The sequence below is a fragment of the Xenopus laevis genome, chromosome 2S (genome assembly GCF_017654675.1).
Source record: "Xenopus laevis strain J_2021 chromosome 2S, Xenopus_laevis_v10.1, whole genome shotgun sequence".
Lineage (NCBI taxonomy): Eukaryota > Metazoa > Chordata > Amphibia > Anura > Pipidae > Xenopus > Xenopus laevis.
In genome coordinates this window covers 42051264-42078186 of record NC_054374.1, presented here as the reverse complement: position 1 = coordinate 42078186, position 26923 = coordinate 42051264, and the positions used below count along the sequence as shown (strand labels likewise).

General features: G+C 37.7%; 1 protein-coding gene across 1 annotated transcript; it reads left to right on the top strand.

Moving 5' to 3' along the window:
* Window positions 1-26923, top strand: LOC108709373 (uncharacterized protein C6orf132 homolog). The gene is made up of 5 exons (XM_018249143.2): window positions 1-377; window positions 15478-15578; window positions 17671-17728; window positions 17856-21405; window positions 26468-26923. Exons 1-5 carry the CDS (start codon window positions 254-256, stop codon window positions 26556-26558), a joined length of 3924 nt encoding a protein of 1307 aa, XP_018104632.1. The 5' UTR covers window positions 1-253; the 3' UTR covers window positions 26559-26923.

The following is a 26923-nucleotide window of genomic DNA, read 5'->3' as shown; positions in this document are numbered from 1 at the left end:
CGGTTCAGTTTATGTAGGGAGGGGACAGTAGGAAAAAGGGTGTCAGCAAGAGAACCAGCAGAAATTAGCTATTTACCTGTTACATAGGTGGATCTGAGGTTTCAATACCTCCTGTGAATAATCCTCGCAGACTTGTTTTGTTGCTTTCAGCAGGCTGCTTGCTTGATTTGGATAAAAAAAAAGGATGCCTATGCCTAATTACTGAAGACATTTCTTTGTACAAAGGCTCATAAGACACATTATTACGGACACCATGAAGAAGGGGACCCTGAACAAGCTTTTTGGGAAGAAAAATGCCAATAACAACTCGCTGTATGCAGAAAATCCACCATGGATGCTTCCCCAGGGAAATATGAAAAGCTCAGCTGACTATCATGGTTAGTGACTGGGGTGGATTAAGGTGGAATGACTTTATCACCTGTGTGTCTACCTGTGTATTGCCTTTAAATATGAATTAGTTCACTGTTGTGATTTAAATAAGTAGAAACCCTAAATATGAAGGCTATCTCTGCAGATCAAGAAGTGCCCAACGCACCGTTGTGTATCTGATTGAAAAGCAAAGTTCTAATTTACTCTCTCAGCTCTACACTGTGTGCGTGGGTCAGAAAACATTGACTAAATAAAGGCCTAATTTGTAGTTATTGTGGGTGCGTAACCACCTGCTTGTCTCTTGTTATTTTTCTCTGGAGGAAAAACAAATCATTAGTAAGGTTTCAATAGGCACCGGAGATAGAAATCTGTACCTTGTTTAGAATAAACTGGTTCTCTACATACAATAGCACATGTGCTTTGATGTATGGGCAGCAATCAGCAGGTTACTAGGGGGGAGGTAACAGTACTGGACCCTGAAAATATTATTTGGGAGCCTCGAAGCAATACAAATGGGTTTCAAGATGCAACACAGCATGGAAATGCTGCCATTGTAAGACACATTTCAGGTATATACAGCTTGCCTTTCTTCTTAAACAAAATGATTTTCACAGAATAATATTTTCCTTTGCCCTCATGATATAGTAAGGAGAATAACATTATTCTGTACATTGGTTAACAACCCGGACATAGATTATTCCACTGCTATGATATTACTGATTTGGATCACCACTGAAATGCTAAGATGCTATGACTCCATAAGCTTAGTGCTGCAGTAAACTGTCATACTGATATCTACATTCCAGCTGTTGGTGCACTACAAATCCCAGCATCCCACCTGATCCTCATACCAGTGCCTGGGCACAATATTATTTAAAAAAAAAAACGTGCCAATTGACTCATTTGTTCATTTACTATATTACCTATAACAATCTATATATTCTGTATAATTCTATACTTTTCTATTCTCACAGATGTGTTACAGTGGAAATGCACTTAACTCTTATGGTGTTTTGTATATGTATAATATATGTAAACTGATAGAAATAGTTGGCTAAAATCTTACATTGCAAAATTGTGTCTTTCCCAGGAAATGTTTTGAATGACAGACAGGAATATGAATAGGAACTAAAGAGGAAAATAACTGGCAGTAATACTAATAATTAGGGCTCTAGCATCACTGTCAAACAGAGTTTTAGTTACCGGGGCAACTCACCCTAGCAATCAGCAGTTTGAAGTCCAGAATAGAGGCAAGCAGAATAGACTGACAAAGATGAAACATATGCCATAAAGCAAACTATATATAGCTGTTTTTGTCATAAGGATAATTAGATCAACTTTTCCCTTAAAATGTTTTAAATCCATGTTTTGCATTTGTAACTGTAATGCATCTTGTTTGCTTTAAGAAACCGCACATGTTCATACCTCCCAATTGTCCAGATTTCCTTGGGACAGTCCCGATTTTGACAGCTTGGCATGCGGTCAGGGTTTCTTACTGAAATGTCCCCAGTTTCTCTTTGATCTCCTGCACTGATGCCAGAAAAAGATGCAAAGATTCTGAAACTTAAAAAAAGAGGCATTTTGGCAGAAAGATCAGAACACTGAGCAGATACACTTCACTACATGTGTAACAATTTAAGATAAGCAAAAGATACAATTATAACTATATAAGAAAAGCAAGTCTTTTGGAAGAACTGAGACTTTCAGCTTAAAGGAGAAGGAAAGGCAAAAACTAAGTAAGCCGTATCAGAAAGATCCACCTAAATATACTGTATCAGTAAACCCTCAAAGTAATGCTAATCTGAGTACTCTGTCAAAAGAAACACTGCATTTCTTTCCATCTATTGTGTACACATGGGCTTCTGTATCAGACTTCCTGCCTTCAGCTTGAACCTCCTTGCCATGGGCATGAGCATGCTCAGATTGCTCCTCTAACCTCCCCCTTCTCTCATGTAATCTGAGCCCAGAGCTATAAGTGAGCAGGGAGAGACTCAGGCAGGAAGTGATGTCACACCAAGCTAATACTGCAGCTGCTATCCTAAACTAACAGAGAGCTTCTAGAGCTTTTACTCAGGTATGGTAAAACATTCTACAGAATAAATATAGCATTTTAGCTTGCACTATTGCAACTAATCTATTGGCAATAAAATGCCTCCGTAGCTTTCCTACTCCTTTAAAGGGCAATTTCAAATTTTGATTAAGCCATGCCCCTTTTTGCTGATGTTTGGCAAGCTTAAATCGACATATATAACATCTCTCAAGGTAATGGCACAGAGGCATAATAAGAGCTGTTGAATTTTGGCTTTGGTTCCTTCTTGTCACCCAGTCAACCTTTTCAAACATTTACCACCATCTAATCCTACCCCATTCACCAGGAAACTTTGGGCGACTTCTGAAAACTAAGCGCTCAGAACTGCCTCCCGCCGGCTAGAATCTAAATTGACGGTGGGAGGCAGTTCGGGGATACTAGTTGCCCTGAAGAAAAGACGCTTTATCACAGGTGACTAAATCTTCCTGAATCTGAGCCTTAAGAAAATTGTAAAGTAGCCAGAGAATAGTGCAAATATTGGTCAATGCTAATTATGTAAGCACAGAAAACAAAAGCTATTTAGAAAAGAAGAAAATTGTTGCAGAACAAAAAAATGGTACACCAGGTAAATTTGGGCATTGTGATTTTTAAGCAGTATGAAAAAGCAATGCAGAAGCATCCAGAATACCCCCACCCCCTCATAAAGGGCCTGTAAATTCTAGATTTGTTACAAACATGGTGCTCAAACCATCCAGTGTGTAAGTACCTATCAGCAGTCAGGACACCCTTCCTCCTGCCTACAACCATGCTGTCTGATCCATTCACTTGTGGGCACAGGAGGGTAGGTGGTTGTGGTAACGCCAATTGGATGGGAACCTCAAACACTACTTTCCAGGGGCACCTAGGAAAATGAAGTCACACTGCTGCCATTGCCCTAAAGGGAAATTGAAAAATAAAAGGCCTTTAAAAATTTTATTGGATGATTAGGAGTGTAACCATAAGCTTGGGAACTATAATGTTAGATACCTGCCATTCACCTCCAGAGTGACACCTATTAACAAGGAAAATCATTAACTTAAGTTTTCTGTGTTATAAGTAAAATGTATATAGCGACTCTAATGCCCATGAACATTTATCAGTATTATGAAGCTATTTGGAAATTGCCTGTATTTTGTGCTATTTTTATTTTTGAAAAGGAGAGTCATGCTCCAACCCTCAGAGATGGGGCTCTTCCCTTCCTGTTTTCAAGTGATTTTGAAAGTGATTTTGTCTACAGAAAACTGTTCCATTCAGCTGCTTTGACTTTGGGCAGAGCTGTTACAGTAAAAAATAACGTTAAAATGTGTTTTGTTTTCCTGCACATTCCTTTTAAGATTTATATTGAATTGATATCAATATATTTAAAAGTAGACCAATCCAGAGGTATTGCATTGGAATGTCAATTATTTATATCTAGGGATGCACTGAATCTAGCATTTGTTTTGAGATTTGGCCCTTTCAGCCGGATTCGGCCAAATCCAAGTGCCTGACATGAGTAGACTTGAAAATCCAGATTACAAAAAGATCTGTTATCCTAAAATCCTCTAAAATCCCCAGGTTCAGAGCATTCCCGATAATAGGTCCCATACCTGTATTTGTAGAAAAAACTCCCACACCTGCAAAGTAATGGCCTTGCTGCAGAAAACTTGGATGCGATTTTACTTTCCTGTGATTAGTTACTTAATGTCCCGTGAGTTTATGTTGTGGTTCAGGTTTGGCTTCCCTGTGACTCACTCGGCTGCTGTTTGCATGAGCACAGGGATGTGGCACACTCTGTTCTGAATCATTTCTGTATTGACCAAGAAGATCTGGTACTCTCTATAACTGGAAGAACTTTTATTCTTTTGTTTGTTTTACCTTATCTTGCTTGTTGTGGCATTCAGAGAATATCTATTTTGCATATAAATCTTTTCTAATGAATTGATCTGTGATATCCTAAGGTGTTTCAAATTTTACATTATTTGAGAGATATTTTGCAGATCCAGATCAGCACGTTTTTGCACTTTAGATGGAAAAACTAGTACGTGTCCAGTTTCGGTGTCCAGCTCTGTTTTGAATAATGTAATTATATTTTTAGTATTATTATAGTAGCTATATGATCTAAACAGTATGTGTGTGTGTGTGTGTGTGTGTGTGTGTGTATATATATATATATATATATATATATATATATATATATATTGCTACTTGTTCAAGCAGTGATGTACAGTAGTGTAGTGGGAAAAAGCACTGTATGCATTTTAATTTTTATTTTATTGCAATTATTAAGAGACAATGGAGGACAAAGGTCTCCATAGAGCATGCACTAAATTAGTGGTCCATTTTTTACATGGCATTAACACTGTTGTTGTTGTGTTGCTGGTTCACCATGGACATATCAATGATGGCACAGTTATTACTGAGCAAGGTCACTGGCACTGCTAGTGCTTTTATTTTTATTGAGGAATACTGAGTATGCTGTTTAGCTCACACAGTATGTCTCACAACTGGGTGTGTATGGCTAAAGGCATAAATTACCTATTGCAACCATTTATTCTGTCTGGTTCATCATCTGCTGAAACAAGCCTCTGCACTTTTAGTTAAATGGCAGGTTACAATCACTAATTCACCAATTTGGATATTTCAGCACCTAAAACAATTTATAGTAAATCATTTTTTATTTGTAATTATATGCCTTTCTGTTCTCTAACTTAGAATTTAAAAGGATGCAGTCATCCTATAATTTCCACATTTTATAGATATATATATTCCCATGTAAAAGAATAGATCATCCAATACTTACTAGAAAACAATATGTGTATTAAGTAAAGCCCTATGGGGTTTAAACAGAGACAGGCAGTCCTTTCTTCATTTTCTTTTTGTAAGCTTAAATCATAAAGCAGCTTTATAGATTAAATCTAGAATTCTATATGCAACCCATTGTTAAAGGGGTGGTTTTCCATTAAGTTAATGTTTAGTATGTTATAGAAGGATTAATTCTAAGCAACTTTTTAATTGGCCTTCATTCTTCAATTTTTATAGGTTTTGAATTATCTACTTCCGACTCTTTCCAGCTTCAAATCGGGGTCACTGACCCCATGGAAGAACAAATTCTACTTTTAATAACTCCTCTTTCTATTTAGGCCCTCTCCTATTCGTATTCCAGTCTCTTATTCAACTCAATGCATATTTGATAGGGTAACTAGCAACCAGATTGCTAAATAAGAAGGAAGGAAAGCTACCAAAGCAGTTTATTGCCAATAGATTAGCCACAATATGCTATATTTATTCTGCAGAATGCTTTATGATACTAGCTCTAGAAGCTCTCTGTTTGTTTAACCTTTTTATTTTAGCCTTTCCTTCTCCTTTAAAAACTATAAATCATAAAAAAATTAAAACCAATTGCAAATTGGCTCAATATATCACTTTCGACATCATATTAACAGTTCAATTAAAGGTACCATATACTTGTATTTATAGCTTAACATTTTAAAGCTTGTTTTAGATATAGTTTACTGGAATTCTTTAGGACCTCATAATCATCATTTACTGTCTCTTGGCATTTAGGAGCATTAAAACTTAAGGTACTTTAAATTTGGTGTCCAGTATGTTTGGATGATTATTTTGTCTCAGTCATGGGGCACTAAATTAAAATTCAAAATTTCCATTAAATTACATTACTTTTGGGTATGGTCGAGTTTTGGCCTTCTGCCCTACATGTGGTGCCAGATTATTTTCCCTTCTTGCCAAGCAGAATTTTGCCATTCCTGTATGTTTGTACTTTATTTTTATTTTAGTCCTTAAAGTATTTTCTCTTTGTTTTTTTTCATGGATAAGTAATGATTTACTGACTAGCAGTAGGAACACTGAAAGTATTAAAAAAAAATCATTCACTAGTCATCATCACGTATTCTCTCAATGGGGTCATTGGTCTCACTGTTTTAATACATCAGTTTTAGTGCAGTTGTGTCAGAAGTTGATTGGCCATATTTTGAGTTTTACAAAATTCTAAAAAAATGTGAATGAATACCTATAAAACTATACTGTAAGTACCAAACAGGGTTATTTGTTATGATTTTGCCACATACGGCTTCTTGAGTAAGAAGAACAATCTGTGCTTTCTACCTGTTATCGCTTCTACCAGAATTAGATGAAGAGGTTAGGTTAGTTTGACTCTATACATATATGTAAGTTAGTTTAACTCCTAACTGGTGGGATAAGGTGTTTAGATGCACCACACCTTCTGTGGAGTGAATAAGTTAATACACAGTCTCCTGAACATTTTGCTCACCAACCCTTTGAATGTTGCTCCCAGGGCCTCAAAACGGGTCCTAATTTTTGAATATAAAAGCCAGATGTACTGTCAAACAGAGCTTCCTTCAGACTGCCTGTCCACATAGAGGCTACCAAATAGCCCATATTTGGCACGCCACCAGGAACATTTTTCATGGGTTTAAAAAGGTTGGGGACCTTTGATTTAGGGGCATATTTATTATGCTGTGTAAAAATAAACAGCAGGATAATACACCACACATCACCAGGCTTTGCTGTGTAAAAAACAGTGTGATTTTTTTTACAGGGCGGAAGCAGTGTAAAATAATGGCGTCAAATCTGGTGTTCTCATGGTCGAAAATTACACACAAATTCGCCATTTATTTTACACAGCTTAACACCTTGTTTTATTTGCCAAATTTATTTTTGCACTGCATAATTATTATGCCCCTGGAATAACTGAAGGACAGTGGCATAACTAGATATTACTGGGCCCCACAGCAAATTAATTTTTAGGCCCCCAACATAGCCAGAGGTTGCCTTGTTTTACAAATATATGTTGAAATTGCTCATTAATTGGGTCCTCATGGAGCCCCCTTGCAGCCGCAGGTTCTGCTTCCTCTGTAGTTACGCCCTTGCTGGAGGACTTCAACCTCAAGTGATAATGATTTAGAGGGTGCTTTAGGACTGTGTCCTGGAACATATATTCATACCACCTCTGAATTCTAATTGAGCCTAGTGTCATTACAAATAAAAGGCCAGAGACCAGGGGGTGCTATTATTATCCTTGTGTATATGAATAAGGATGAATAGGTCACTTGTACTTCATACTTCAATTTGCGTATCTAGATTGAAAGGTAATAGTATTTATGAAGGCTATATTATTATTATATAATTACTTGCATTTTATAACTATTGGTTTATGATCTCATGGTTGGAGTATATAAGTCTTCTAGTTATATTGATGTTGTTTAACTGTAGTTTTAATATACTTCCTAGGTAGGGATTTTACTCATTAAAACTATTCCTACCCCTGGGTTGGGTCTTTTATCCTGACCAAGCCCTCTATGAAGGCTTTCTGCTTTGTTCAGTGTCACCCAGAAGAGCTAGCACAGGAAATGGTTAACATGTTTATCACTATATTACATCCAGGTAAATCATACCAGCCAGATATAAATTGCTGTTTGCTAGAGTAAAAGCTTCCAAAACAGTCTTTTGCTATATGATCCCATAAGCTATTTTGTCCCATTAAGTAACTAATTATGGGTATGGGATCCTTTATACAGAAACCCGTCATCTGAATCCTTTGGATTAAGGAAAGACCGTGTCTCATTTTAATCAATTCATTTTTTAAAAAAAATTGATTTCCATTTTGTCAGTAATGAAGAAATAACATCTTGTACATGATTCAAACAATGATATAAATAATAAAATCAGGGAAGATCCTATATCCATAAAACCCCAGGTCCAAAACATGCTGGACTACATAACAGGTATATACCTGTATTCCCTTTACATTTGCTGCTTTAAATAATGAGGATCTATGAAAACAAATTAGCAAGGTCAATACAGACTTGTCATGTATTGGTTCAGTGCAGAAAACAACATGTTAGTGCTCAAGGTGATCCTGGTCTCCTCCAGGTATATTAGACCACACCTATTATGAACTGTTCTTCTTTCTAAGGTGTGGGCCTGCAGATTTATATGAAACATAACATTTGCTGGATCCTTGGGTAGAGACCACACCTTCATCTTTAAAGGGGAAGTTCACCTTAAAGGAAAACTATACCCCCCAAACAATGTAGGTCTCTATTAAAAGATACTGAGTAAAACAGCTCATGTGTAAAACCCTGCTTCATGTAAATGAACCATTATTATAATAATATACTTTTTTAGTAGTATGTGCCATTGGGTAATCATAAATAGAAAATTGCCATTTTAAAAAATAAGGGCCGCCCCCTGAGATCGTACGATTCACTGTGCACACATACAAACCACATGTAAGGTCACATGAGCCAATTAACAGACAGAGTTCTGCCTTTTGCTTCCTCACTTCTTCCTGTTACAGTTAGTGTTGTAGTATTTCTGGTCAGGTGATCTCTGAAGCAGCACAGATAGAGTCACGAAATGGTGGTTCAAGGCAAGAGATGTAAAAGGGCAATATTTATGTAAATATATATTCCAGTTTGGTAAGATTCTTTAATATGTCATTCAATTTGATATAAACTATCTGTTGCTTAAGTATTCATTTTGGGGGTATAGTTTTTCTTTAAATTAACCATATGTCACTAATTGAAAAAATTCAAGCAAGCAATGCACAGTTTTTTAGTGAGTATAAAGCATATGTCGCCTTGTAAAACAAGCAGAATGTCAGCTTCCTCATATTAAATACTGAACAGTCCTAGTCCCTTTTATAAAGTATTAGTCCTTTAAATTAGACTTTTACAGAATGGGCTAGGAAGTATGTATTCTGTATACAAAAATATAATTCTCTCAAAATAAAAACAAAGGCTAATACTTTCGCTTATTAAAATTGTGAGACATCTAATACAGTCGTTTTTCTTTTCAAGGAGAAGGAAAGATTAAAAGTAAGTAAGCTTCATTAGAACAGTCTATATAAATACACCAGTAAACCGTCAAAGTATATGGCAGCTGCTGTCCTAAACAAACAGAGAGCTTCTAGAGCTGTTTACTCAGGTATGGTACAGCATTCTACAGAATAAATATAGTGTTCTAACTTGCATTATTGTGGCTAATCTATTGGTAATAAACTGCTTTGGTAGCTTTCCTTCTCCTTTAATACCAGTATTCGTGAGTGCCAAATAACGTTAGTCTAAGGCTGTGTGATAAGCAAATGATCCCCACAGCATATTGTTTTGTCAGCATATTTAGAGTGCTGGAAAATTCATTTGGCGCTAGTTTTGCAGGGAATGTGCTCTCTGAGCCTCTGTTATAGAGGTATGGGATCTTTTATCCAGAAAGCCTATCTCCCATAAACCCCATTTGATCTAAATAATCCAAATTTTTAAAAAGGAGTTCCTTTTTTTCTGTAATAATAAAACAGTACCTTTTTTGATCAAAACTAAAATAAAACGAATCCTTGCTGGAAGCAAAACCAGTCTATTGGGTTTATCTAATGTTTAAATGATTTTCTAATAGATTTAAGGTATTGAGATTCAAATTACAGAAAGATCTGTTATCTGGAAAACCCCAGGTCCCTAGCATTTTGGATAACAAGTCCCATACCTGTAGCTTATTGACATCTGTTCTCTAAAAATAATAATTGCCCTTCCCATATGTATTTTTATCTTTTCTTCTTAGCTTTCTTCACTATTAGTAACAATGAAATATGTATAATATGTATAGTGCCCCCCCCCCCATTTGCATGCAAGTATTATAGGGGATGTATTCCTCACTTGTTGACAACAACCACTAACATAACATGTCGCTTTCCATGGTGGTAATAACATTTCTGGTGACAGGTCTAGTCACTGGGGGACTTGCAGGACAGGACTAAATGTCGCAAGAATATCACATATTTGTGGCCTTGATTTTGTCTTCTAATAATTAAATGCAACCTGTAAAGCTGAAGGTTTTATCTATATTTGAAACAGAAATTGGTGGTAGAAAAATGCAACAGTTTGTCCCAATACATTGGAAATGGCTCTATTCAGGCTATACAGTGGAACATAATTCACAGTCTCCCACAGAGCCCTCTGGAATGAGACATGACAAGTGTTTGTGAATAACGTAATGCAGCTGCTGGGTAACCACCTGTAGAATACAGAACACAGCTGGAAATCATATGTCGGGTATCTGCATTGGGCATAGTGTACAAATCTTTTATACTCTAACTCCAAGTTACCAAACCAGCTATAAATATAGGAGCTGTAATTAAAGGACTGTCAGGTTGTGGATAGGGAAGTGATCACTCATTGCCTCCTCTTGTAGCTGTCTAACCTGTAGTGAATGATGCACAAAAATTGTAAAATGCCTCAGTTGTTCTTTGGCCTGCATGCTCCTGTCAAAAGTGTGTATGGGTAAATTTTCGGACCTGCTGGTGTAAAAAATAGGAGGTAGGGTAGGTTGTGGTCCAGGTGGAGCTTGTGAGCATCCCATTGTCCTGCTCAAAATCTGGAAAATGTCATTTTATTGTGAAACAACCAATGACTCATTAGGAACAATCCTCATAGAATATTTCCTTGGTGTGCTGATTGGAATGAATGTCCTTAGATAGTCATCATGAATAAATGAATGAGCAGGGTGTGATTGAATGCTTTGTTTAACCAAGGCAAATAATTGCTGATGGGGAAAAACCGGGACATACAACATGTTTTGATAACGTTCTCAAATACAAGTGTAATTTAAATGATGAAAGTGCAATGCTTGTGTTTTCTGAAGCCAGTACTAATATGCTGACACATACGTTTATGTAATTTCTCTGTGTAACAACAGTTTGTAGCAGTAATGGGTTGTATCTCTGGTACCAGCCTTTGTGAAGTACTAATGCCATGATTAGTAAGCAGTGTATTGGTTGTGGTTTTAAAGAAGGAGTCTGACCTCAAAGTTAGCAAAATGGTGTATTTTTCTGTAGCATGTCATTTACTGCATAGAATGAATCCAGACAATAAACTATTCTGTGTTGTATGGAGACGTTTTCCAATGCATGCATTCTAGTTGCCCAATAACATTTGCCCGTGGTAAAAGAAAATAAGAACAAGGCAATTCTCAGCAATATAAACAGCTAAATTAACAAGTGATAACGCGCAACCATGTTAATACCTAATCTCCGTGTGGCAAACATTCAAATATCTGTTGGGCACCATAACAGAGCATTCTCATATAGGTTACAAAGAGGTCATTAAAGCCCAGTTTTAGCTTCTGAGCCTTGTGATGCTAATTCTATGTTTTAAGTTTGGCACAAACTTCATTTGCAAAACTGAAAAAAACCCACAGAAATATGTTCTGTAAAATGAACATGGTAATTAGGGGGTGTAGCCACAAAAACGGTTGTGGTCCAAAAATTTCATCGCACTAGACGCAACTTTTTTGTCCCTCTTTTTATTTCTAAAATGTTGGGAGGTATGTTGAAACAATTTGCATTCTGCGGCAAATGTGTGCATCCGGTATTTCCAGGTTCAGATTTGGTTCGGTATTTGGCCGAACCATAAAAAGCAGTGTTTGGTGCATCCCTAAACATAATCAGGGACATGATGAGCAATCTGCATAAATGTGTTGGATTCATGCACTGAAATTATTATTTTTGGATGTATCCAAATATCAACATGAAATGTCTACTGACTATAAACGAATTATTAACCAAATGCTGGCCTCCCTAACCTTGAACCCCCACCCACCAGCTAATCTTGGTGTGGAAAAGGCTCTCTGTTCATAACCTCCTGATCACTAGCTGGATCGACAGTGTTTGCCTACTGAATTTTATATGAAGTATTTAAATAACTTTCTTTCTTAGCTTACCTGTATTTCAGGAGGGATGGGGAAGGGAATTTGTGGAATGTAGTTTAGTCTGTACACAGTTATTTGCTATCTACAGTAGATGCAGTTTGGGTAAAGGAAGTTTTATGGCAATAATATAGTTGTCAAAATAAACAGCTATTGTTTTCCCCAACAAATATTACCATTTATATGTAAAGATTATTTATAGCTTCTACTTCTAACTTCACCCCCCCCCCTCCACCTGTGGGCCAGTTCCTACATTTTAAAACTAAAGACTTAGGGTCAGACTTAGGGTCAGACTTAGGGTCAGACTTAGGGTCAGATTTATCAAATGAAAAAAATTCAAATTTCGAGCTGTTCTTTTTTTTCTTCGACTAGGGAATAGTCCAAATTCGATTCGAATTTGAAAAGAATTAAAAAATTTGAATTTCAAAATTTACCATGTACTGTCTCTTTCAAATTTGACTTCAACCATTTACCATCTAAAACCTGCCGAATTGCTGTTTTAGCCTATGGGGGATCTCCTAGAACCTTTTTGGAGTCAATTGGTGGACTTTTTTTTTTTGGGAAAAACCTTGGATGGAATGCGCTATTCGAATGACCTATTCGATCGAAAATGGACCTATTCAACCAAAACAAAACTTCGACTTAATTTCGGTTGGTCTTTTTGAATTTGAATTTCGATGTTTTTTCAATTCGAAATTCGACCCTTGATAAATATGCCCCTTATTATTGATGTGCAGTCAGCGACCACTGAATACTCAGTTGTAATGTATTAATTGATACAGCTTGTGCCTGCTCTAGTCACCTATAGCAATAGTTGAGATATTTGCCAGCAAATGTTACCTTCTGATTGGTTGCTATAGGTTTCTAGACCTGGTGCATAGAAGATTTATTGAGTGATACCAGACACCAAAGCCACCATCTTCATGCACTAAATGGAAAGTGGCTCCTCCTATTATATGATTACATACATACTGCCACATGTGTCCACTAAACACATTGTTTAGGACCTTAATTTGGGAGGGACCTCCAATTTCTTCAACAGATCTCTGAAATTCTTTCCTCTCCCATATGAAAATAGAGGCTAATCTGTAAATTGCCCATGAGGATTTCCTGTTCTGCCAGTATTTACTAGAACGAGTGTCAAATGTTGTAAGAAAAGTTATGCAGGTGTCACTTCGATGTTTGGAGGTATAAGTCAGTATATTTTCTATAAGCAATGTTTCTACCCCCCTTTGTTCAAAAATCCTTGTGGGTAACCCCTCTGAAGGAATTTATTAGTTATTTCAGTTACCTGTTCAAAATCCCTCCCGATAGTGACGATGATAGACTTAGCCCACATCAATTGACCCTTGGGAAGGCCTTGCTGGGTGCCAGGGGTTTGGAAAATATTATACATAAGTGCTTTGTTCTTTTCTGTGTATATCCTATATAGATTGTTGAACAACGATCCACCTGCAGGTGACGTTACATCTGCCAAATTTATATTTATATGTCAAAAGTGAATTTTATAGTGGGATGTGCCTTATTATGCTTATAAATGTTACTGTAACCTCCAAATAAAGGCTATGTCATCCAAAAAGTGTTTCATGGGGAGGCATATTTATTTTTCAAAAAAATTTTAAAAAAATGAAATTTTGAGGGTTTTTTTTTTAAATCGAAAAAAAACATGAAAATTCATCAAACTTTAATATACAAAATTAAGAAACTCAAGTCTCAAAAACGCAGTTGATTGGAAATGATTAGTAGAATGCGATTTAGCTGCCTTCATGTTTTTACTGTATCAACCAAAAGTTGAGGACGACTCTCATTGACCTCTACATGAACACACCGGAATTTAGACGTTGAATTTTTACATTTGAGGTTTTCTAGGGTTTTTTTGCACTTAGATAGATCTTGAACCTTTGAGTTTCCTAAATTCTTATTCATATTTTTGAGTTTTGGCCCACAAAAAAACTTGAATCCTTGATAAATCTGTCCCTGAGTTTTGTAAATTTAGGCCAGATTCCACTTTATAATTAGAAATGACAGTACACGGTGGAGTCTTATTTGTACCCTAAGGAGCAAATTCACTAAGCGTCAAAAATGCGCTAGGGACGCCTTTGCCGCATTTCACCAGGGCACCGCAAATTCACTAAAATCTGAAGTTGCGCTCAGAAAGGTAACGAAGTTGCACTAGCGTTAATTCGTCAAGCAAAGCGAAGTTATGCTAGCGATGCCTAATTTGCAAACTGCGCCAAGTTCAAATATAATGGACTTATATGCTAAAAAAAGTATATTACACTACACAAGCCTGAGAATCCTTTCTAAGATAAAAGAAAGTTGTTCTATTGCTCTACACATTTGGCCACTGTTTAGTTTAGGTGTCATATGTTAGGAAATGTAAGGGGGAAGGAGGGTATCCCAAAAAAAATTTTACAATCTTTTTCAGCCTATCACCCTTTAAAAAGTTGCTGCTGCCCCCCCTCCCCCAGAAATTCGCTCTTAAAGTACCAGGAGCAGCATTTTTTAGAAGAGACTCCTATCTACTCTATTGCACTTTGCCTTGTCTGAAGTGGTGAAGGCAAGTCTGGCGCAAGAGGTAACGTTCAGTAAAATCCGCAAGTTAGTGAATTAGCGTAGTTACATCCCTTTGCCATAGAGCAACTTCGTCTGGTGTAAGGGTGCGAAGTAAAGCTAGAGTAGGTCCACTCCGCTAGAGAATTTATGCCAGAACCCATAGTAAATTGGCAAAATGACGTCATGCTGGCAAATTGTTGCCAGAGTTAGCCACTTCACCCTTTAGTAAATTTGCTGCCAGGTCTATAAAACTGATTGTAAATTCCAGAGTCAGTTTTAGACAAAAATTATTTCAAAAAGTTGCACAAACATGTTATGTTTGCATTGGTTACACCTTACTCTGGCAAAGTTTTTTTCTTTATACATACTACATATTCCTTATACAGGTATAAAGACTGTTTATATCTATTGTGCATCTCCATGCGTCATTGTCCTTATATTTTTCATTGCATTTTTTTTTTTAAAAAAATCTGTGGTATCCTGCAAGCAAGTGGGAAGGCTCATTCACAATTGTTTTAGCAACATAAGAGCGTTCATTAAGTTTGGAGAAGCATCACTTTTTACACTCTGGCATGATCCATTCCTGAAATACGTTAAGCACATAATTTTCAATAATACTATAAAAGTCACTTTTTACTACAGTTTAAATGGTACTTCAGTTTTAACTTACATTATTCAGTTCTATGCTGTGTAATTACAATATTTATTCACCAACAGAACAGTGAATCCTTGTCTCAAATGTTTTTTTCTATTTTGTGGTCTTTTCCCAGATATGCCATCGTCATATTCATTTTTAGATGATTCTGGAAGTGCAACTTTGAAAGCTCGCCCTGGGCCTCGAATTAGACCTCTGCTTCCAGTCTCTACAAATGTAAGTAATTTATTACTGCTTATTACTATTTATGATTAGGGTGGCTCAGAGGCCAGCAATTCTGCCTTACAGGTGGCTTTGAGTTGGAAACTGAAACAAAGTTTCAGTGAAGGAAACAAAATGTTAGGGAATGATGGGGCAATCCATTACTCTGTACATAAAGACATCTTAATTGATACTCGAGCAACAACAAGTCTCTGTCAAATATTCATTTCATTATACTGCAATATACCACAGTCACATAGGTCTGGTGGTGTGGAATAAGATAGGATGTAAAATTGGTAAGTTATTAGACCATAACCATCCCAGACACCTGCTCCTTGCGGTAACATCACTCACTCGCTTTTGGTTTTCACATTAACCGATAGACATATTTTTGCAGTGGCTAACTGGTTTTTGTTCATTACAAATCCTTTTTCCTACATGTTAGTGCAGTGATCCCCAACCAATAGCTCGTGAGCAACATGTTGCTCTCCAACCCCTTGGATGTTGCTCCCAGTGGCCTCAAAGCAGGTGCTTATTTTTGAATTCCAGGCTTGAAGGTTTGGCTACATAAAAACCAGGTGCACTGCCAAAAAGAGCCTCAATGTAGGTTGACAATCCACATAGGGGCTACTAAATGGCCAATCACAGCCCTTATTTGGCACCCCAGGAACATTTTTCATGCTAGTGTTGCTCCCCAACTCCTTTTACTTCTGAATGTTGCTCACGGGTTCTAAAGGTTGGGTATCCCTGTGTTAGTGCATCAGACACATTTGGGGGGGGGTGTCTCCCTCTGTATAGGATTAGGGTATTAGAATTCCCACAATAAAGGATTGCACTAGATGCCAAAAACTTTTCTTTCACAGTATATAGTGTTAATAAAGGCAATAAAAAATATAGTACCTATAACTAGGCAATGGCAATATATATGTGAGTATTTTGATATAGTAGGTCTGTATACGAACATAATTGAGTTGGGTTGAAAAAAATAAATTTCAACCCCTACAAATGAACCCCAGTGCATACAGGGTTCATTTGGAGGAGTCGAACTTGATTTTTTTCAACACAACTCAACTATGTAACCAATGCCAACTGCATACAGTATTGTTGGCAACCCTAGTTGTTATTGTAATTGTGCTTGTTTTTACCCCAAGGTGGCTTTTATATGAGATTTTTATATGAGATTTTATAGGTAGAGAAATGTTTTGCACACACAAGGAAAAAAACTGAAGTTGGTTTAGAATTTTATTAATTTTACTTAAATACCTTGTCATTTCTGTCTTCATTTAGAGGGGTACTTGGCAGAATTTTAAATCAATGAGAGTTAGCAAGTATTCTTTAAATAATTAAAATTATTATGTAGAGAGTGCAACTTTGTTTAAAATGCAACATAATATTTGTGGGTTTTCAACAAAAAAAAGTTACATAAAATAACAATTTATTTTCAAAGAGGCTTGAATGTTTTATTTAACTGGGAAATAAAGTTGTTCAAGACTATTCCTATTGGCTTCTATATAAATGTGCTAGAGTTTGCTTTCTTTTGTTCTTTTGACCTTGTATTTTCTTCATAACTATTCATATGTATATTCGCATATATTAGCATTTGCAGTAAATCAAGTTAAAAAATGCAAACTCAAATTTTGAATTTCAAATTTTGGTATCTCTCTGCAAAGCAGCAACATCCTGCATGGAACTTATGGCTTTGCACAATTAACTATTATCATTATTTTATTCCTGCTGCACCTTACCGAATGTGTCTAGGTCAGCATTTTGGAGCACTTGGCTGTTGAACTACATTACTGAATTGTACACTACAGAAAATGTAATGCTAAACTAGAGACTCTCTTTTGCAGGGTATAAGCACTATGATGCCTGTATAGTTGACTGAAGTGCACTCATTTGGTATATATTGATAAAAAGTGATCCCTATACACAAGTCACATCATGGGTCTTTAGATATAAAAGGTATATATTTAATTTAATCTCCCCTCCTTATTAGAGGAAGGCATATCCCTTTTATTCCATTGCATATGTGTGTTTTACTGATCCTGTATATTCTTTTTTTTTAATTGAGTGTTAATCCCTGTTGTAATATATTTTTCTCTTGTAGAGCATGGCAGTGCCCACACCTTCTGTACCAGAGGTATTTGTTGAACATCATCCAATTGGTAAGATATGTTGGTTTAATGCCACTAAGGTTGACATATGGGGACAAGACTTTTTTGCTTTGCTAAGCAAATGTTTTTATATACGCTTACTTCCAAATATTCACTACACTTTCATTGTTTGTTTTAGAGAATGGATTAAATCTAAATGGGCACTACAGAATGTACAGCTCTATAGGAGATCTGAGGGGAAATATGCATTATGATGATTATCCTGAAGAAATACCCGCACCTCCATCTATGCCGCCACCACCACCTCCTAACATGCCACCCCCTGATCCACCTCATGAAAGCCCACTTTCACCTTCAGAGTCTTGTCCTGGGACCCCTAGTCCACCAGACCTAATACCACCCACACCCAACTCCACTGCACTTTCAGTGCCCAATTTTGTTCCTCCACCTCCTCCATTACTCAGTAACCAGCAATTACAGAGTGCATCGAAATGGAAATCTGAAACTGTTCTGAATAATCTGCCCAATGATCTACCAGTGGGTTTACCAAACAGAATCTCCTTAAATCCTTCCATTTTTCAACCAAGCCACGGACAAACAAATTCCAATATGGATCCCAATTCCAGTTTGCCAAGATTATTCAAAGTACCACCTCCTGCCCCAACAAGGACATCATCAATACAACTGCAAGAATATATTGACCAGCAGACTGATAATACTAGATATACTAAAGATCCTCCACCATCTCCAATGCAATCAAGTTTTAATCCAACTATGCAGGCCAAACTTTTTTCAACAGGCCGGGAACAGTCTTCATTAAATGATATACTAAACAAAAGAAAATCTATGATCATAATGGATACACCAAGTGAAGCCAAAAGTATGGAGACCAGTCACACAATTGAAATTGCTAGTGCTATTAATACAAATACAGAAAGCTATGGTTTAACAGATCTAAAAGCTAAAATGGATGTTTCACTGCCAGGAAAAACTGAGAGTGGCAACAACAAAGTTAATTCAAATAGTGCTGACCAAGAAAATACAGCATTAAATACCTCTAAGGAGCATTGTTTCAGAGAAAATCCTGAGAAACAAACCAGTAAGGTCAGGCAAATTAACAATGACTTTGCATCAACAATGTCAGGGAAAAATAGTGTTAAGGAAGGGTCCAAAGCATTCGAGGATAGGACAGCATTGAAAAAAGACAGCTATGTATCAGAGATGTCAAAAAGCTCAAAGCCCACTGTTAACATTATTTCACTTAAACTTATATTAGGAGAAAATCAAAAACTATTTAATACCAATCCACATTCTAAAAAAGATGAGGATATACAGAAGCCGTTAGATGCCATGGCAGGTGGATCAAATACAGAACCAGTAAAAGTGATTAAAACTCCTCTATCCCCACCTCCAGTGGCCCCTCCACCTCCTCCAATTGTAGTGCCATCAAATCCACCATCAGTTCCACCAGCTCCACCTCTCCCTGCAGCACTCACAACAGCACCCATTTCTCTAACAACAAGTTCACCACTATTACTATCAAAGAAGGCATCTGCCACAAATCTCCATCCTCCACCACCTCCTCCACCCCCTCCCCCAGCTCCCCAGCCAACAGGCTCTCAATCATCACCGAAAGCTGCAACTCTCAGTGCTTCACCAGTATTGCCATCAATGGCTCCACCACAGCCACCAAAAGCACCTCCAGCACCTCCACCTTTGCCTCCATTTGCTACTTCATCTGTTCAAATATCACCATCAACACCACCCAAGATCTTGCATATAAAAGATGATACTTTTAAAGAGATTCACAGTAAACATATATCTGCTGAAACCAGACATACTCAGCCATCTTTTATAAATACCGATAATGATCAAAAAATCAATGTTGGAAAAATCAAACAGGAGCTTGAAGCTTTACTGTCCTCTCCCGTAAAAGAAGACTTAAAAGTGGGAAGTCTTAAACAATTTCAGCATGGTCCAGAAAGTCCAAAAAAGACACCTAATGATAAAGTAGCTTCACTAAGAGGTGGAGAAAACACATTAGTTAATTCATTAATGATGAAAGTTCCACTCCTTCCTAAACAGCCAGTTGTAGAGGATACTGATACTGATACATCTGAATGGCTTCCAAAGAATAACATGACTGATATTAAAATTCCAGAGCCTGATTATTTGCCTGCATCTAGTCAACCAATTTATAACTATAAACAGCCTGCATCATATACCATGACCAAGAAAATAACAGTAGAATCCGCTCCACATCCCATGACCGAGGAGATAACAGTAGAATCAGCTCCACATTCCATAACCAAGGAGATAATAGTAGAATTAACTCCACATCCCATGATCAAGGAGATAACAGTAGAATCAGCTCCATTACCAACAAAATCATCAGATGAATTGAATACTGGTGAAACTCTGATTCCATCATATAAGCCACATCATGCAAGAAGGGTCTCTGCTGGAAGTTGGACCACAGTACCTGTCTCATCAGTGCCATCTAAGTCAGAGCCAGTTTTGAGTTTAAAAGCAGACACTGATCAAGAGCCTAAGGAAGCTTCACCTCCTCTAGCATCTTTAGTTAAGTCAACATTATCCCTGAGAGAAAATGAAAGTGCATTCAATCACCCAGTTACTGGGGAGAAGGTTGATGAATGCTCTCCAATGGCATTGCTCATGGCAGCAAAGAAACGTGCACAAAAAGGATCACGTTCTATTGAACGCAGTAATCTGCCTAAAGTTTCTGTTTCTAATGGAGTTGTGTTAAGTTCATTAACTTCTCATAACAGTGATATAAATAATCCTAAAACATTTGTTGTTGTGCCCAGGGATGAGACCACACAACAAGCTCTACTAAAGGGTAGCTCAAGTTACTTAAATGACTCTGGTACTGTCTCATTTTTAGGCAGCAGTACAGATAAATATGAAAACAATTTAGAGTGGATTGATCAAGGTCAACCAAAGCCTACTGTGAGCATTCAAATGTTTGACTCTCAGCATCCCAGTGAAGACAACACTAGAAGGTGGAGTATACTTAATTCCAGTAGTACAAACAAGATACAGGACTCTTTAAGTCCACAAATCAAGGTCATTCACCCTATTGCTAAAAATAATATATCTCCAAAAGTAGAGAAATTTAATATATCTTCATTCCCTTCATCTAGTCCCGTTTTGGGGACAAATGATGAGATGGGATATAAAATGATTCCACCTCCTGCACAGTTTATGAATAATCCAACTGTGCCAAACATGAGCATTCATAATACAGAGCAAAAAGAAAGGTCTTTCATTTATGGCAATAATATTATATCTGATTATAGTAAGCCCTCCTATGAGCAAAACTATAAATCAAATCAGACCATCATTTCCCAGACAATAAACAGCAGGGACAGATACTTGGATGATCATTCCATCACTGGACTTTCTAGAGATTCACACAAAGGTTCTCTTATTAAGAAAAGACTGTACATGCCTGAGCCAGAGACTTCAATAAACTATGGGAAAACAAGTACGTTAAGGTCTGCAGCTTTGCCGACACCATATAGCCATAGGCTGCCCCAGACCAGTCCAACCATGGTTTTTGATCCTCGGCGTACCAACTCTACAACAAGGTACCTTGCGCAAGGAAGGAGAGTGTCCACAGAAAATCTCATCAGGGCAGTACCTTCTCAAAGTGATATGAAATACAACGCCCAAAATCCTGAGTATCCAGCTTCTAGACCAAGCAGGTAGGTCTTTGTGTATACACCACCATGAATTAGTGCAGCCCCCCCAACTTTTTTTACCTGTGAGCCACAGTCAACTGTAAAAAGAGTTGGGGAGCAACACAAGTACAAATAAAGTTCCTGGGTGTGCAAAATAAGGGCTTTGATTGGCTATTTAGTAACCCCCTATGTGCACTGGCAGTCTAAAGGAGGATCTGTTCGACAGCACATCTAGTTTTTTTGCAACCAAAACTTGCGTCCAAGCCAAGAATTCAAAAATAAGAGTCTTCTTTAAGGCCACCATGCAACAGCCAAGGGGTTGGTGAGCAACATGTTGCTCACGAGCCACTGGTTGGGGGATCACTGGATTAGTAGATAAGAATACAGTTTTAAACATGTCTTTAATTGATTAATATTTTATACCTATAATTTTGTAAAATAGATTGTATATACAAAGGGACTACTAGCTACTGCTTATTACTTACAGTGCTGAGATGATTCAGGCTCATAAATTGCCTCGCCATAGTCCTTGTCTCATCATTATAGGATGACTTTAGATACATATAACATGAATAGCTATAAAGATATATGCCACCATATGCAGTAGATTTAATATTCCATAATCTGTCTGTAAGAACTAGAGATAATATAGTAACTTGTTTTGTCTTCCTGTGGATAGATATGCAGAGGTTTGTTCTTTTTTTTTTTCCATGCACATGTTGTTTAATCAACATACACCCAGATATAGGTTCAATAGTCCGTAAGGCCCCTAGCGAGTGGACAGTGCCCTCCCTGCTCCCTTGAATTGTTTGGCTCTGTGCTGCTTAACCCCCCCCCCTCCTTCTGCCAATGCTGTGCCTCATTTTACCCATAGTCACTGGCCAGCTCACAGCCACCTCTCCTAACTTGTAGAGCTCAAATTCAGATTTTAGCTAGACTTTGCAAAGACAGACAAAGGCACACAAAACAAATATTCAGAAACCCATGATAATGGAAATGGAGGAAGCCATTGTAGTAAATACTGTACATGAATAACAGGCTGACAATAAACACAGGCAAAACATTCAATAACCAATCAGAGGAATGTACTGGTCTGGAATGGTTGGAATAGTTAAATTGCAACTATGTAGTATACATGCAATATATTGGAATGTTTCTTAGAATTATGTTTTCCTCTATTAGGCAAGTTTTTATTTTGGGGTTCACTTGCCCTTTCAGAAATTGATGTATTATGCAGTTCTATGGGCTACACCAGTTCCTTTGTAAGTTTATTGGGTTTATTATTTTCATGCCATACATTTCAGTGGTCTTTGCCAAGTCTAGGGAAGCATGATTGCCAGGGGACACTTCACTCAGTGCTTGCCAGATGAAATTTGTAAGGTGATGGTGACTTTGACACTTGGTAGTGTAGACAATTGTAGTGAGTAATGACGGGTGCATTTATTCGGCAGCCGCAAATTCATGGCAAATTTCCGCTTTGCGCCGCCAGCGAATAAATTCACAAATTTGCTGTGAAAATACGACACCAGCGACAATTTTGACGGCGGCGAATGGACATCCAGCGGCAAAATTTGATATTCGCAAATTTTTCGCCCGTTTCGCAAATTTCACTGGAGATTCACTGAGAAATTTTGTGGCGGACAAATTCTACCATCACAAGTAGTGATTCAGAAGTCAATGCCTCCTAGCTCATTCACATGGAGTCAAAACGGTACCTGTTGTATATAATTTCCTTCTGAGACATTCCCCAGTTCAAGCAGATGTTTTTCATATGCTATTGCTTTTTTTTATTGCAGAACAGTTTCACCAACTATGGACAAGCTGCTTTGGCAACACTATTTCTGTCTGTAGATTTTTTTTATTTGCAAGTGAGACACAAAACTGCTAGTGACAGTGGTTATTTTCTACCCTAGGCATCGAGAAATATCATACCCCTTGTTTAGATCAGGTGTAGAAGCTTTACAAAATGTGATGTCAATCAGATTTGATTAGTTATGCTTCCACTTTAAGAATGCATTTGCCTTTAGTCTTTTTGCTGTTGATGGATTAATGAATATTAATCATGGAGAATTTGAGAAGGGTTTAATGGCTAATTTTGCGTGGGAGCTGCTTTAAGGCAATGACTTCTTTGTTCGCACACAAAGAATTTCCATGGTTTCAGTACCAATTTTGCAGAACGTACGTCCTTCTACAGGAGCTACCTGCAATGTATTAGACACTGAATAGCAGAAATGAATGGTTGTACCAATGAGGAGGTTGGCCTTTGTACTGGGCCTATTATTAAACACCTACAATTGCTCTGCTAAATCAATCAGACTAGTAGAAAAAAAATATATTCTCATGGCAATTACAATTATGTGCTTTTAATATTTCACTTACATTCTATATAGTATACTTATAATGCCTCTCATCCATGAGTTTACACTGACCTCTGCTACTTTAACATAGGGGATAGGCAAGCTTATGTAAAACTACATTTTCCAAAATTCACATCTGGAGGGTTACAGGTACATCACTTTAGGATAGCATTACTAGATTATCTGAAAGAAAAACCAGGGACACATCCAATAAGCAGTTGGTAGGGTTCGACTGTTTGCAGTCTAACTGCATTTTAATTAACACAATAAAGTTTCATTTGTGTCTGGGGTCTGGCTGCAGCTAGTGCTGGATTTTGGATGCAGAACTAGGTGCAGATCACAATGCCAGCAGCCTACCTGATGCAGCAGCAGTATATGCTGGTCGGTACAGCATGTAGGTCCTTGCACTCCATTCTAGGATGCAAGCAGTGGCAGAACTATAGGGAAGTAGACCCAGTGGTCGGGGGGGGGGGGCTGGGCAACACAGTGGTCCTGCTTCCTCTATAACAGTGATCCCCAACCAGTAGCTCGTGAGTAACATGTTGCTCCCCAAACCCTTGGATGTTGCTCTTAGTGGCCTCAAATAAGGTGCTTATTTTTGAATTCCAGGCTTGTTGTAGGCAAGATTTGGTTGCATAAGAACCAGATGTACTGCCAAACAGAGTCTCCTGTAGGCTGCAAGTCCACATAGGGGCTACCAATCAAAGCACTTATTTGGTACCACGCAGGAACATGTTTCATGCTTGTGTTGCTCCCCAACTCTTTTTAGATCTGAATGTTGCTCACTGGTGAAAAAGGTTGGGGACTGCTGCTCTATAACTATAGAGATCCCCCCCTTCCCAGTTGCCCTCCCACATGAGAGTGAACAGGGGAGCAAGGCATGTTAGTGGGTGGGGAGCATGGATCGGGCACAGTTAGGGGTTGCAATGATTGCCTGGCACTACTGAAGATTTTTTTGCAAGAGGGCCATTTGTGAAATACATGGCAACTTGTGCCTGAAGTTTTGCACTTTGCTTCCTGCCCCACCATTTGTAAATTACCCCTCAGATCTTTTTCCACATGTTTTATTGAGGTTTGTAAACCTGAGTTGTCCCTGCAACGGTGAGCTGTTGCACCAAAGATTCCAGTGATTGAGGCAGTATCAAGAGTACAGAAATGATAGCGTAGGTATTTTTCATTTTCAAACTTCAAACTGTATTTCCATAGGTCCACCGAGAATTTAGCTGCTAAGCTATCTGAGTAAAATCTGTATCACTGTTTTGTGAGTGCTGATTACTGTAATTCTCTAAATAAACCTATTTTTAAATAAATCACAACAGGCATTTCTGTATTAAATTAAGGATTAAGATTTATCACAAGCAGGCCTGGAATTGCGGTGCGTCCACAAAGGCCTGGGCCTAGGGGGGCAAAATTTTAGGGGCAGCATGCCGCCCAGCTGCATTCTAAGAAGCACTGGTGATGCACAGCTTCCCAGTGCTCTGGCATATGTGTGCCTGGTGAGGGGAGGGGGGTTTACACACGAAAAGGTGGGCGGGCGGTTGGGTGCTAGGACAGCGCGGCCTTGGGGTGCCCATTTCAGAAACCAAAGGTATGAAGCATACAGTTGGGTGGAGCTTGTAGGTATAACTTCAAAGAGCCATTTGCTGCAGACTGGTCAGAAGTCAGATATTTGATTTGCTTTCAATAGGTCAAATGAATTGCTGATTGGCTGCTATTGGCAACTGCACTGGTACAGTTTAGCATATTAGTATTTCTAATAAAAGCCCATTCTGAACTTAACAGATGTTGAGAGAAATTTCATTGACTGAAGCCTTGCTATTGCATAATATAAAGAATATATATAAGAACATATTTATATAAATTATAGCTGGAGAATGGAGATCTCTGCTCTCTTGAAAATCTTTGTTTCAGAATGTGGAGAGGAGCAGGTAGAGTGGAAAAGTATGTGATTTGTCTTGAATTACTTTATAAGTGAAAGAAAAGCTTATACTTTTGTCAGGGTACATGTTTTGATTTTTAGAAGTAGTAACACATTTGTTATACAGGTAAGGGACCTGTTATGCAGAATGTATGGTACCTGGGGTTCTCCGTATAAGGGGCCTTTTCATAATTTGGTTCTCTATACCTTAAGTATACTAACAATTTATTTAATGCAATCATAAGGATCAATTATATTACGCACAAGGAACTTGTTTTGTTAAAACCTAGAAAAGGGAGATCATTTTAAAAAATGTTTATTTGATTAAAATGGAGGTTTCCAGATAACTGATTCAATACATGTGTTGGATGAGTAAACTTTTAATGTACAAGACTGAAGGAAGTGTTTTACGTGTTTTTTTCCCCCATATAATATCTATTGTAATATGAGATATTGTGGTTCATAGAAAAAGGATTACTGTATATAGAACATGCATGGCAAGAATGTGTAGATTTTACAGTAATTATTTGTCTTCCTCATTCTTGTACAACAATGTAGCTTTACTAGGCCTTGTGGGCCCCTAGCCAGCAAAGCTTTCAGAGCTGTTAAAAGATGTGCACAGTGTGGTTTGTAAATTACAGATGGCTGACATTAGATTATAGGTTTTGCCCTTGAGGTGCCTTTAACATGCACTGGGCAACTGTCCTCACCAATGAAGTCCTGAGCCAATGTTGTTAAATAATGTTAAAAATACTAATATAAAATAAAATATTATAAAATATTGATCCTTTAATTTTGTTTATAATTGCAGACCTCAAACTTCCTACCAAGGTTTGACCTTCAGTGTGAGACCCGGCACTAGACAGCCTATTTCAAATACCTACCAAGGAGGATACCTGTGAGGCCTCTGACTGCTGAACTTCTCAACCACCTTTTAGTAGATAGATCGAACATTTCCCTGGTGGAAGTGCAACCATTAACCATACCACGTTGACTTGATGTTGACATTGGGTCACCCAAACCAAATCTCCCTTAAGGAACACTGAAATAATCTTATTTGGTCCTTTTTCTTGATGTTGTCTGCTTTACAGACCTACCCTAGCTGAGTGGTAGGTGACAATTACCTGCTAAAGCATTGCTGCTGTTGTATAGGTTAGTTTTCATACACACCAAGGGGCAGATTTACTAAGCTCGAGTGAATAATTCGAATGTTCGAAGTATTTTTTTGGTTACTTCGACCATTGAATTGGTCAAGTTCGATCAAATT

What these genes read in the sequence shown, in the direction of transcription:
- LOC108709373 (XM_018249143.2), top strand. Translation starts at nt 254, where the DNA reads ATGAAGAAGGGGACCCTGAACAAGCTTTTTGGGAAGAAAAATGCCAAT. An exon ending in TGTTGAACATCATCCAATTG is followed by an intron (nt 17,729 to 17,855) that starts GTAAGATATGTT and finishes TGTTTGTTTTAG; the next exon opens with AGAATGGATTAAATCTAAAT. An exon ending in CCAGCTTCTAGACCAAGCAG is followed by an intron (nt 21,406 to 26,467) that starts GTAGGTCTTTGT and finishes TTATAATTGCAG; the next exon opens with ACCTCAAACTTCCTACCAAG.